Here is a 14,032-nt window from a genome sequence, read left to right as displayed (position 1 = left end):
AGTTAATGAACTTTCATTACTTGATTTCAAGACTTATCAGAAAGCTACAGCAGTCTGTAAAGTGTGATGTTGACCAAGAGATAGACATATAGGGAATCTAGTATATAGCATGATGACTATAGTTGACAATACTATATTGTACATTGAAAGCTGCTAAGAGGGTAAATCTTAATGTTCTCACTATAACAAAACAACAACAACAAAATAGTGATTATGTGAAATGAAGGATATGTTAACTGAACTCATTGTGGTAAACATTTTACAACATACACATGTATCAAATCATCACATTCTATACCCTAAACTTACACATTATATGTCAATTACATCTCAATAAAGCTGGAAAAAAACAGATATATAAATCAGTAGAACATAATAGAGTTTAGAAATAAATTCACACATGTATGATACAGTGATTTCAACAAACTTGTGTGATTCAGTGATAAAAAGACAAACAACCCAAATATTAGAAACATGTAAAAGATTTGAACAGACACTTCACCAAAAAGAAAAACGAAAAATACAGATGGTAAATAAACTCATGATAAAATGCTCAATCTCATTAATCATTAGGAAAATGCAAATATAAAATACGATGAGATACAACTACTCACACACTAAAATGGCTAAAAATGAAGACTGACTATACCAAGTGTTGGCAAGGTTGTGAAGCAACTGGTACCTCACACACTACTAGTGGGAATGTAAAATGGTACAACCACTTTGGAAAACATTTTGGCAGTTTCTAAACCAACTTAACATATGATCTGTCAATTCCACTCCTGGGTATTGTGTGTATGTCCACACAAAGACGTGAACACAATTATCCACAGCAGCATTATTCATAATATCCCCAAACTAGATACAATCCAATGTCCATCAAGTGAGGAATAAATAAATTGTCCTATATTCACACAGCAGAATAGTATTCCAAATTAAAAACAAACCAACTACTGCTATCTACAAGGACATGGAAGAATCTCAAAAACATTATGCTGAGCAAAAAAAATCTAACACCAAAGAATATAGACTGTGTGATTTCATTTATATGAAATTTTAGAGCAGCCAAAACTAATTTATAGTTAAAGAAAGCAGATCAGCGGATGCCTGGAGGAGGGAGCACTAGGATTAGTGGAAGTGGGGATGGTGAATGACTGTAAAGGAATAAAAGAGTACTTTTGGGGAAGATGAAACTACAGCTCTATAGCTTCATTGTGGGGTTAGTTACGTGAGGTATATATTTATCAAAACTCTTTGAACAAATGGGTTCATTTTTCTGTATGTAAATTATACCTTAACAAAGTTGGTTTAAAAAAATACAGAGAGTTAGTAAAAAGTGTCCTTCATTATAAATTATGTGATATCTCTGACATAGGTTCTGGTCGCTTTTGCATTATAATTGAAGCAGCAGACAAAATTTTACACTTAGAAGTATATCTAATTAATTGACTTTTCTCTATAAAATTTACCATATTAATATACTCCTTTTTACTTATAAAGTTTCTAAAAGAAGGTCAAGAGTTCCAAAGGGAGGTATGAATATTATTATTGTATTAATTAGGGAAATGCTAACTACTGGAACAGATAAAACAAAACATTACAATGGCTTAAAAAATTAATATAAAGCAAGTGTAATTAAGATATCATGGTACTGACACAGAGATACACAAATAGATCAATGGAAAAGAATTAAGAATCCAGAAACAGGCCCTATTTATCTGAAAACTTATACAATAAAGATGGCATAAATCTGTATGGAAAGAATAGGTCATTCAATGAATTGTGCTTTACAACTGGTCCTCTATATTAAAAAAATAGATTTCTATCTATATCATACAAAAATTAACTTCAGGTAGACTATACACTTAAATATTAAAGCAAAACTTTAAACCTTTTGGAAGAATATGTAGGAAAAATATACTTTGATCTCAGAGATGAGAAAACATCATAAACAATGACACAAAGAGTAAAATCATAAAAAAATTTTAAATATGACTACATTAAAATTTTAAAGTTTGAAAAAAAAACACACAAAAAAAATAAACAATTCTCTCATAGACCAAGAGAAATGGGTACATGATATGAACTGATAATTCACAAAAGAGAAAAACCAAATGGCCAAATTAAACATAAGAAAAGCTGCTGCATCCAAAGTAATAAAGAATTAAAAATTAAAACCGACAAGATACATTTCTCACCCATTAAACATGAAAAAAGAGTGAAAGTCTGACAATAACAAGGTAAGGATGTAGAAAAATCAGAGTACTTATGCATTGCTTGTACAAATCACTTTGGAGAGAAATTTGACAGTATATAGCAACTCTACTCCAGGTTTATACTACAGAGAACCTCTCAAACATGTATAAAACATAACATATAGATGGGTGTTTATTGTAGCATTTATTATAAAATATTTCTATTATAAAACAGAAACAAGTGTCATGCCCATGACAAAAAATGGAACAAGAAATGTGGTAGCTTAATATATATATATAAAGAGATTATTCCCTATCAGCACATATTGAACTGCTTTACTCATTTTAATAGTTGCCTAGTATTCCATTTATAAATATATTTATGCTTGTCTATGCACAATGTATTTCTGGAAGTTTCTAGATAAGAAAGGGGTACAATGGTTACTTCTGATCAGAGGAAATAGGTGACTGGGGGATAGAGATTGGAGGGAAACTTCACTAAATGTCATTTTGTATATTTTGAATTTTTAAATTTGTGACTATTTTATTTAGTCAAAAAATTAAATTAGAAAATTTTAAATATAAACCTAAATGTGAAAAAATACAGCAAAATATGTGTAGGTAAAATATTATTTATATAAAATTGTAGAACAGTTAAAACAATTCTATTTGTTATAGCATAAGTACTAATACATTCACAAAAACAATAATAAATTGAGGATAGTTTTATCTTGGGGAAGTATAGGAAGGAAATGGGATGGTGCAGGGATATATAGGTTTTTAAAATTTTACCTGTAAGGTTTTTTCTTTAACATTTTCTAAAACAAATAAAACAATATATTTAGATTTGAAAATGGTGAGCAATGGGTATAATAAGTGTTTATTCTCTGTAATATATGCTTGAAATAGATCATAACTTTTAAAAAGTATATAAAGCACTTAGTATAGTACCTGGCACACAACAGCCATCTAACAAATGTTACTTTCCAGTCGTAATGTTTTATTTTATTATAACTGCTAAGACTTACTCTGCTAACTCCACTTTGTAAGTACTGGGTGTTGCATGGATATTCGTTTTGGAAGTTGAAATGGAATACTGTTCCTGTTAGGAGAGAAAAAAAAAAAAAACGTTTTAAATATCTATTACTTCAATAAATGGTATAACACCACCTAAAAACCTTAAGTATCTAGGATATTCTAGGCACTGTTTTGAAATGTTTTCTGATAGTTCATTTACTCAACACAATGAAATGTCAACCACCATGTTAGGAGATGGGTTTATAAGCATGAAAAAAGCTCAGAGGTAAAATAGTTCATAGCTTATTTTTAAAAAAACAAGCTCATAAATAATGACTATAATAAAAATAAGTTACGTGACAGGTACAGAGAAGATACCACGGAAAAAATCGCTTTAGGAAAAAATCTGAGACTTCGCCCTACACAACTGCTTCTTCAGTGCACCAGAAGGATACAGCTTCAGCATTGCTAAACTATGGTCCAGAAGATCCCTTAATTTAATTTTGTCTGTCCTAAGTCACAGCCATCTTCAAAGGAAACATTACCAAAGTAGAGACAATCTTCTTTGTAGGAACCAAAGATAGGAGAACAAATGGAGGACTGAGGAGCTGTGTCATTTCTATCTTTTCTGATTCATCTTTGTACCCAGTAAAAGGGCTATATTTTCCCTTTTCTAAGTAACCAGTTATTCAGTTGAACACATGGACTAAACAGAATTCAAATAACTATTATATTTTATGTATATATGTATAGACAAATATACATAAAATATAAATATATATACTAGTAATGAAAATAATAAAAAGGTCACTATTCCAATTTAGAAACTAAATACCAAGTATTTTAAGAATTTGTCCAAAAGTTTAGTTTTATGGGCAAAAGAAAATATTTTAGAAAATGTAGATTTCCTGAAAAGTTAGATTTTATGTTCCAGCTCAAGCACAGCCTTAATCTGTAAGTGTTGCTTGGTACTAATTTTTTTCAATTAGGTATATTTTTTAAAGGCTAATGCTCTCTCCAGAATGACTGCTCTACAGTGATCATAATCACAGGACACAATTTGTACTGAGAGTATCATTCTGAGCAGAAGCCAGGTGTTAACCATGAAAATGAGACATAAAAAAAAAAGATACACAAGTTGCTCTCAGGCAAAAAAAATACACGAGTTCTTCCCACCTTTGTTGGTCTGGTAGACCATTAAGAATTTTCTTAATGTAAGTCAAAACCACAATGAGGTATCACCTCACACAGGTCAGAATGGCCATCATCAAAAAGTCTACAAATAATAATTGCTGGATAGGGTGTGGAGAAAAGGAATCCCTCCTACACTGTTGGTGGGAATGTAAATGGGTGCAGCCACTATGGAAAACAGTATGGAGGTTCCTTAAAAAACTAAAAATAGAGTTGACATATGATCCAGCAATCCCACTCCCGGGTATATATCCAGAAAAGACAAAATTTCTAATTCAAAAAGATCCATGCATCCCAATGTTCATAGCAGCACTATTTACAATAGCCAAGATATGGAAACAACCCAAGTTCCCATCAACAGAAGATGTGATATATACACAATGGAGTATTAGCCATAAAAAAGCATGAAATAATGCCATTTGCAGCAACATGAATGGACCTAGAGAATATTATACTTAGTGAAGTAAATCAGACAAAGACAAATATTATATGATACCATTTACATGTGGAATCTAAAAAATAATACAAATGAATCTATTACAAAACAGACTCACAGACACAGAAAATAAACTTATGATTACCAAATGGGAAAGGGAGGAGCAGAGGGATAAATTAGGAGTATGGGATTAACAGATACAAACTACTATACACAAAATAGATAAGCAACAAAGATTTGCTGTATAGCACAATTAACTATATTCAGTATCTTATAATAACCTATAATGGAAATAATCTGAATATATATATATATATATATATATATATATATAACTGAATCATTACTGTACACCTGAAACTAGCACAATATTGTAAATCAACTATATTTCAATAAAAAAAAAAGAATCCTTCTCTTTGGTAATACTTCTAAATTCTTCAAACAGTGGAGATCATTGGTTTTCATTATTTTTTAAATATCCACCATTTATATATTTATTTATTTATGTATTTTATACATATATTATTTGGCCTTTCAAATACTAATTAGCCATTAACCAATTAATTTTTTTAAATGTGTACCCTAGATTACTCACCAGGGGGAGAAGTCAGATGACGAACAGGTCTTGCTGGTTGAAGTGGTTTACCAATCAATTTTTTGGTTTCCATTATCTCAAAGACCTTGAGGTTCCATACTTTTGGTGGGAAAAATACATTTTATCTTCTGGACAAGATAATCAAGTTGCTTTAACATATATACAAATAACCACGACATTCATTTGAAGATAACTATTTTATAAGTTAAGGTGGAAAACACAAAACAAAGCATTTAAAATAACATGCAACAACCATAGACCCCTTTACAGCATCTGTCACAATTAAATATTCCCTCTTTAAAACATTTTCCTCCCTTAACTCCCCTGACTCTTTTCTTTAAGTTTTGTTTCCTATTTCTTTGATTGTCCCTTCTAACTTCCTTAGCTGATTCCTACTTTTCTCCAATTAAATTTAGGGATTCGTCCAAATTTGGCTTTGGTCCTCTTAGCTACTCTCATCTATTCTTATGATTGCAACTACCTATCTGCATGATAAATATGCCCTAATTTACACATCCAGAAGCTACCTCTCTTTTAAATTCCAGTTTCATCTTTCTAATTGCCAAAAGATTTTTCCATTTATATCTTACTATAGGTACCTCAAATTCAACATATCCAAAATTGCAGCACTACTTACAATAGCCAAGACGTGGAAGCAACCTGAGTGTCCATCAACAGAAGAATAGATAAAGAAGATGTGGTACATATATACAATGGAATATTACTCAGCCATAAAAAGAAATGAAATTGAGTTATTTGTAGTGAGGTGGACAGACCTAGAGTCTGTCATACAGAGTGAAGTAAGTCAGAAAGAGAAAAATGCCATATGCTAACACATATATATGGAATCTTAAAAAAAGGTTCTGAAGAACCTAGGGGCAGGACAGGAATAAAGATGCAGACGTAGAGAATGGACTTGAAGATACGGGGAGGGGGAAGGGTAAACTGGGACAAAGTGAGAGAGTGGCATTGACACATATACACTACCAAATGTAAAACAGATAGCTAGTGGGAAGCAGCCACATAGCACAGGGAGATCAGCTCAGTGCTTTGTGTCCCCCTAGAGGGGTGGGATAGGGAGGGTGGGTGGGAGATGCAAGAGGGAGGGGATACGGGGACATATGTATACGTATAGCTGATTCACTTTGTTATACAGCAGAAACTAACACAACAATGTAAAGCAATTATACTCCAATAAAGATGTTAAAAAAAAGACTACTTGGCACAAGGCAAGTGCTAAATAAATGCTATTATTATAAAAAAAAATCAAATTCATTACTTTGACTCCAAAGTTGTCCCTCCTCCTGTATTCCTTAAAGTCATCACCAACTCCCTCATATCACCCTCAGTTAAAGACACCTTAAATTTGTCTATATTAGAGCCCCCACACCATAATCAGTCTCTAATTCCTATCCATTCTACTTCCAAAATGTCTCTCAAATATATTTTCTTTACTCCCACCATTACTCTTTTAGTCCCACAGTAGTTCTTAATTCATCTCCCTGAACACCTAGACTGATTTAAATACTCCCTCTCCCTATGTACCTATGTACCTATGTACCTGGGACACAGTGAATATGCCCATATCATGGCACTTAGAGAACACTGTACTATACTATACTATATACCACACTATAATGGCTGATTTGTCTTTCATACTAGGCAAAAGTGAGGAACAGAGTCTTCTTAAAGTGAAGAACAATATTTTCATTCCTCCTGTGTCCCCTACAACTAACTCAGTACTTGGACTGGATCCAAAGTAGGTGTAAAGCAAGCATCTGCTGAACAAATGGGTGAATATAGTCTCTTTTCTCTCCAAAATATGATCTCCTTACACACATACCTGCTTAAAAAACTTCAGTACCCCATCACCTCCTGAATTATTAACAGAAACAGGACCCAACATCCATGTGTCATGCACAGTAAACCACTTACCTATGTCACATTATTTAATATTCAGAACAACTTTATAAATTAGTCACTATTAACAGTTAGAGCTCAGGTCTTGGGTCAGCCTACCTAGGTTCATATCATAGCTCCACCACTTAGTTATGCAATTATGGAAAACAATAACCCCTATCTCCTAAGTTTGATGTGAAGACTAAAAAAGGAAATCTGTATAAAGCATTAGCACAATAACTGGTACACAGTAAAAGTTCAATAAATGTTAATTTTATCATTTTGTTATCCTCATTTTACAGAGAAGGCTTAGAGAAATTAGGTAACTTGCCCAAGGTCATGAGTCTAAAAAGTGATGGGTATGCTCATCCCCATGCTTTTGGCCAACATGCTATGATCAAGCTATAGCCCCATACTCTCTTTCCACCTCCCACACAGGCAGAACTGTCCAAGTTTCATTAAGTACCCTTCTTATGTGCTCATAAATCACCCCTGTATCCTCTTCCTGTGTGGTATTTATTGCATTAGTTTCAATTACCTATTATCTGACTATAAAATTATAGCTCTATCACTCAGGTATATCTCTAATGGCTAGCACAGTGTCTAATACACAGTACATGTTCAATAAGTTGTTGAATTCATAAATGTTATTTTGTTTCACCATATACATTCAGGTGCTCTGTTTGGAGTTCCCTCACTCTCTCTGCTACTCTTCTCCCAAATTGCTATTCATCCTTCAAAACCAAGGTCAAGTTCTACTTCCTTGGAAAGTATCCTCATGTCTCAACGCTAACATTAAATAAAATAGTTCACATGAAGTTCTCTAGTTCCTAACAAATAGTTGATAGTAAAATAACAATAATGGTAGCAACAATATGATTTTTCTTTCTTCCTCCAGTGGTCCATATTGTATTGGGTTGGCCAAAAAGTTCATTCGAGTTTTTCCATGACTTCTTATGAAAAAGCTGAACGAATTTTTGACCAACCCAATATTTTGCCTATTAATTTTTCTAAAATGTATCATACAAAAAATCTATTATATGCCTAACTGGTTAGACTGTGAATTAGCTGAAGCCAAAAAAACTAGACTTTATTTATCTTTGTATCTTAGTAGCTGCAACATAATTAGTTTTACTAAATAAATCTATAAATTTAAATACCTCTTGTTTAATGAAAATCTTGTGATGCCTGAATGGACCAAAAGCTTTCCAAATTTTGATACCTATCAAGACAAAGTCAAAAGTAAAACTCCACCTGATTTTGCACTTGCTCATCCAGAAACTGATTGTAACCCATGATCTTAAGCAGAGGTTGGTCTAAGTGACTGTTTCCCTAAGTATAAAATAGGGTTAATCACTTTCTTTATGCTCCAAAGAAACGTTTTCATCTTAAAAAAATGCCTTTGGACATAATTCAAGTGTTAAAATCATAAATTTATAAACAATCTCTCAAAGTTAGCAATGGTAACTAAGCACAAAATAGTTACTTTTTCTTGAAATTCGGAGATATGCAAGCCAGTACTCTAAGTTAACACCCATCTAGATTTGTAATGTGTATGTTAACTGGTATTTCAGCACAGTGATTAACAACCTTCTAAACAAAACTAATGTACTACTTTTATATAATAGGAAACAAAAAAAGTTATAAGCATATGTAGCAAAAAACCTCACTTCAAATATTTATTGAATATTTTCTATGTGGAAGGGAATATTCTAATATGGACCAAAGAGCAGTCTAATATTGCATTATTTAATGTTATCCTAGCCATTTTAATTAGGACCCTAATACTAGTAGTAGTAACTTTCCATCCTGTTTCCCATATGAAAAGAATACAATAGAGTACTTTGGCACACACTTTTTTATTTTTCATTGCTCAGCTGAAATCGAGTTGGTAGGTTGTAAAATTCTTTCCAGTTGCTGAGCAATGCAAATCCCCAGTATTCAATGCAAATCCACAGTTTTCAAGCGTTAGGGAGTTACAGAACTCTTATATGATTTTACAACACATGTAAATAAACAAACAAAAAGATTTTTCAGTACCACCTACCCTTTCAATTTGTAGCATGAAAACTACAGCAAAGTCCCCAGATACATAAATCCACATCAGTTAAGGAAATTAGAAAAGATGATGCCATGCAATACTCTATTCAATATGATGTTTTTTTTTAAAGTAAACTATGTCTGCATAGAGACAGTGACATTATAGGGAATAAGTTTGGGATGCATACTACATAACAGCATCATGTCTTAAACAGTGTTATTAATGGAAAAGTATTTACCTTATACAATAATAAGCAATTATTATTGTAAAACTGATCCAGGATCATAATCTATGAAGGACAGGGCTCCAGAAACCAAAGCCTAATTCTCAGTTTGGGTTACAAATAAAGACAGCTGAACTACACAGTCAGCATATAAAATAACTTCAATCTTAAACTCTAATGTCTGCTCACTCATTGAATGTAGAACTCCAAAAGTTTCCTTTGAAGCTACCTAGGTTAGGCATTTATGATATCAAGTGTTACAAAGAACAGTTGCAAAAAAAACATAACCCTACCTACAACATTGGGTAGCAAGCAGTGGGCCTGTCATAAAGTTGTCTTTGAAATGTAAATATATAGTTTTATGGTATAAATATTTTGTAAAGGACATTTTGATCCAATGTCTCAAAAATTCATTATATTAACACATGCTGAGAAATGGTTACTAACAAAAGTTTTTTTTCAAGTTTACACAAATCATCTTAAAATGCCAAGTGGTATGAACAGAACACTGGTTTGCAAGTCAGGAAACCTGTGTAGGTGCTATTCTTCATCTAGAATACGAACTATATCTTAGGTTATTTATTTGTTTAAAAAAATATATCAAACTAAATATAAGGGCCCACCAATTCTGAAATTACAAATTAACCTAAAATTTTCTAAAATATAGAACCATGAGATAAGCATATATACTGATCAATTGGGGCAAAATTTCATTACCCAACATATCCTATTCTTTTTTAATTAAAACGCCATTTTTTGAGATCCTACTACATGTTAAATGCTTTACATATACTATCTCATTTAATTTTGAGCCATACATTAACTGTTGTAGAAAATCATTATTAGCTACTTTACAGAGAAGAAACCTGAGGCTAAGAAAAATAAGAGACGTGCTCAAGTTCACACAGTTAGTAATTGGTAGAAATGAGGTTCTGACTATAAAGTTCACGCCCTTGTCTCTAAACTTGTGTGTCTGGTAAGTAAAAGACACCTGACTCTCCACTATTCCATGTGGACACTGCTTGTATGGAAAAAAAATTAATTATGAGAAGGAACATTTATGTATAAAACCTTGCTGAATAAATTGGTGTGCTAATAATTTTCATTTCCTCAATTTTCAATTTTTCTTCAACTACTAAATAAATTGTGGGATTACTATGCTTTCCTCACTCTGCAGACATGGTACACTGCCATTCTAATCCACAGAATGGATTAGATATATGAAACGTAATATGTATTATACTTAGAAGCTGAATATTATACTTAAAATTTACAACTTAAATTCTAGATTTCTTTAGAAACTGCTGATGGTTCTGCTGCAATTAAGAAATAAGAGCATATAAAATTAAAGAAATAAGCTGAGAGAAGAAGTGAAAAGACCACGCTTTCATTTACCTCATGTATATTTCCCATATAGGATTATACCAGATAGGATTTAATCTTAATTTTCAACTTCAAAATATCTCTTTTACAAAGTTAGGATTCCTTAAAGCCAAATGCTGCTTGTAAGTAAACAGCACAAACTGATAACCTGATAGATGAAAAATAACATAAAGGAAATATAGAGGAGTACAGGATAAACTAATTATGACTTACATGACGAAAGACACTTTATACTCCACAAATCGGGTTGCCATATGCAGGAAAAATTAAAACTAAAATATCAAAAAGTTGTAAGCCCAGAGTGTCCCCTTATATTTTCCATTTCATGCTTTCTGACCAAAAAAATTTTTTTTCTCTGTGAAGCATCTTTCAATACAAGCACAATTTAACATTGAGGTGGGATAAAACTGTCCAGGTAATGGGTGTTGGTGGTTGTCATAACTGATGTAACTGTCCTTTTTCAGGTTTGTTTGGTTTTTTTTAGTTTTGCTTTAATATCAGCAATTATAAACTTTTGATACAAATATGTTGTATACCTGAAACTATTATAATGTTATATGTCAACTTTTGTAAAACAGCATACCCTTACATACAAGTTGCATAGAACATCTTCAAATACGTTCATTAACCATTTGATTTCCTTCTGTGAAGTGACCACATATGTCTTTTGCTTCTTTATTCTTACTGGGTTTTCTTTTCGTATTGAATTTAATTTATTATTAATAAAAACAACTACAGTAATCTCAAAAACAAAAACAAACTGTTGTCCAAAATTAGTAAGGATGATTCTAGGGCATGGAAAACAGTCTTCAAACCATACCACTACCTAGGACCAGGTCCTGGGACAGCGGGCGATGTGCACTTCCTTTTTGGGGCTTTTTATGTGTTTGTTTTGTTTTTGTTTTATCAATATCCCTTCAGCAGTGTAATTCCCTTGGCCACTTGCCCCTCGCCCGCTTTTCCACACCGGCCCCCACCCCTTTCCTTCCGACTTCCTCGCTCCCTTCGCTCTCTAAGAACCACCTTGGGGACCCTGTGGAGGCCCTGCCTGATTTGCGCCGACTGACCCCAGAGCTTCACTCCCTCACCTCAACTTCCCCCGTGTCCGCCCTCGGAGACGGCGTCCACCGGCCTCCTCACACCCCGGGGCCTGACTTCTGTCCCCGTGTGGCTCGTCATCCCCGGCCACCTACCGCCTTAAGATCCGGGAGGATTTCGGGTCAAGCAGCCGCGTCGCGGCGCTCAGCCCTAGACGCGGCAGCCGAGCGCCCGACTGCCCGTCCGGGAACGGTTGCAGCCGCGAGTCTGCTCCAGACCCCGGGTGGCGGCGACGGGGGCGGGGCAGACGGCAGCTCCCAGGGGCGTAGGGCGGGTGCGGGGCGGGGCCTCGGGCGCCTGGGGCCCAGAGCGCGGCGCAGCCCGGCGGGAGCAGAACCGTTAAACCGGCGGTGTGCGTTTCCCGGGATGTGCGGGGCGCGAGGGGCGGGCGCAGCGTCTCGGGAGCCGCGCGTGGTGCGGAGGAGGCCGCGGGAGGCCTCGCCGAGGTGCTGACAGGCTCTCCCTGGACGGGGCGCGCCCGGATGAACAGCCTTTGGGACCCCAGCTGGCGGTCTTGCTTGCCCGACACGGGGAGGCGCGAGACGAGACGTCTGCGCGGTGCCGGGCGGCGGACTCCAGGCAGCGTCTGTGAGCTAGGCCGCCTCTGTGAGCGAGGCCTCCCGTGAGCTGACGACTGAGCCCCTCCCGCGTCAGAGCTGCCGGCGGATCCCGCAGGCTCTGGCCGCTGTCCCTGGCCTGAGTCTAAGTGGTGCTAGGATTCGGGCTGTCATGGAGTTAGGGAAATGGTTAACTTCAGACAGGAATACATATCTCACACAGACTGCCGTCCTGAAAGGAACAAAATTGGTTGAAGCGACTCCATCTGAATCCGAATCCTTTATTTTTAATTTTCACTTTTACTCAATTTTTCACTGTTATTTTTGAGAGTCCCCACTTGGTACTACCACTATACTAGGAGACGTGGAGGCGGAACACGGGTGAACACGGGTGTAATTACAGGGCTCAGAATCCAGTGGGCCCCTGGGCTGGTGAACAAATTCTGTGGGCTGTGCTAAGTATTGCGATAGGGGAATAGATTTAAGTTGGGAGCATAGTGTAAGGAATGCCTAAACTGACCCTTAGGCTTGGAATGTTAGAGCCGTTTTCGGAACAGCTTATGCTTGGTTTCTTCCAGCTGGCTGGAGGAAGAAGGCAAGAAAGAAGAGACGGTGCAAAGGGAAAAGAAAACTTGTCTGGCGTACAGTAGTTAGAGTAGGGGAAACAGCAGTGTGGAAAGGAAACAGGAGAAGTGGACATGAATCAAAAGTTTGAATCTTTCATAACTTATCTTTTTGAATATTGGAAGGGTCATTCTCACAGCACTATGGAGGGCAGATTGTGTTGGGGGGGGCTGTAAGATATAGCAATATTAAACAGGCCACAGAAGGCTTCCTTTGGGGTGTCTGCAGTAACTCCAATAAAAAATAATGATGTCTGAGATAAGTACTGAAGAAGAAGGGATAGATCTGAGAGATGCTGCTGAAGTGAAACCAATAGTTTTGTGACAGACTGGGTGGAAGGAGTGAATAAGAAGAGAGTCTAGGGTGACTCGGGGTTTCTGAATTGGGTGAACAAGTGAATAGGTGGTGATGACATAAGATAGGGAACACAAGAGGCAGAACAGGTTTGAGGAGGGAAATGATGAGTTCAAATTGGGACTTGTAAATATGAGATTACAAAAGAATATTTAAGTTGAGGTTTTCAAACAGCTTTTTTATGTACACACACAGAAAATATGTACCCATACATATATAACATATACATACACGTTATAGATAAGTTGGAACATTAGGAAAGGGATGCTGATTAAGAAAACTTACCCATTCCAGAAAGTATTTATAAAGAGGACTCAAAAGGCGAGTAACCTGCAAAGGAGGCTGTGTAAAGGCAAAGAAAGCTTGACTGGAATGGGATAACTGAAGATGGAATGCCTCTTTGAAAAGGGATCATCTAA

At 35.6% G+C, this 14,032-nt stretch overlaps 1 protein-coding gene across 4 annotated transcripts in view; it reads right to left on the bottom strand.

Annotated features, from left to right (window-relative positions):
- LOC309615022 (uncharacterized protein C8orf88) overlaps window positions 1–12,306 on the bottom strand; it is a 48,297-nt gene extending 35,991 nt beyond the window's left edge. Inside the window, exons 1-4 of one of the 4 annotated variants that reach the window (XM_082364105.1) lie at window positions 12,174–12,306; window positions 11,194–11,252; window positions 5,435–5,533; window positions 3,224–3,297 (exon numbers count right to left, since the gene is read on the bottom strand). In XM_082364105.1, coding sequence (XP_082220231.1) covers window positions 3,224–3,297; window positions 5,435–5,507 — 147 coding nt within the window. In that variant the 5' untranslated portion in view covers window positions 5,508–5,533; window positions 11,194–11,252; window positions 12,174–12,306. The other 3 variants (XM_082364107.1, XM_082364104.1, XM_082364106.1) reach the window with 3 other exon arrangements.
- Between the last annotated feature and the right edge of the window lie 1,726 nt (window positions 12,307–14,032).

This window comes from Balaenoptera borealis (assembly GCF_965194805.1).
Source record: "Balaenoptera borealis genome assembly, chromosome: 17".
Classification (NCBI taxonomy): Eukaryota; Metazoa; Chordata; class Mammalia; order Artiodactyla; family Balaenopteridae; genus Balaenoptera; species Balaenoptera borealis.
This window is presented reverse-complemented; position numbering and strand designations above follow the sequence as displayed.